Raw genomic sequence first — 212 nt, 5'->3', positions numbered from 1 at the left:
AAAGAACCGCCGCGAGGTCCTTTCGGGGTGTCACCGGCGTTGGGTTTAGGGGTTGGGGGGTTGGTTGGGTTGGTGGTATAAGGGGGTGGGTTAAGAGCCCCGAAATCGGAGCTGTAAGATGGAATTGGGGGGTTGAGAGTGGGTTGAGCTTGGAGGGATCCCTGTAACCCTTCGGCACCCGTTGGCCCACCCAACCAGCCCCCGTTTGGGTG

At 60.4% G+C, this 212-nt stretch overlaps 1 protein-coding gene across 1 annotated transcript in view; it reads right to left on the bottom strand.

Annotated features, from left to right (window-relative positions):
• LOC114818874 (transcription factor Sp7) overlaps positions 1–206 on the bottom strand; it is a gene marked incomplete at both ends in the record, with an annotated part of 564 nt that extends 358 nt beyond the window's left edge. Inside the window, one exon of the mRNA XM_029086661.1 lies at positions 35–206. Within this exon, the coding sequence (XP_028942494.1) occupies positions 35–206 (172 nt within the window). The remainder of the gene's footprint in view (positions 1–34) is intronic.
• Positions 207–212: the final 6 nt, after the last annotated feature.

The sequence above is a fragment of the Antrostomus carolinensis genome, unplaced genomic scaffold (assembly GCF_000700745.2).
Source record: "Antrostomus carolinensis isolate BGI_N321 unplaced genomic scaffold, ASM70074v2 scaffold47478, whole genome shotgun sequence".
In the NCBI taxonomy this organism is placed as follows: Eukaryota; Metazoa; Chordata; class Aves; order Caprimulgiformes; family Caprimulgidae; genus Antrostomus; species Antrostomus carolinensis.
This window is presented reverse-complemented; position numbering and strand designations above follow the sequence as displayed.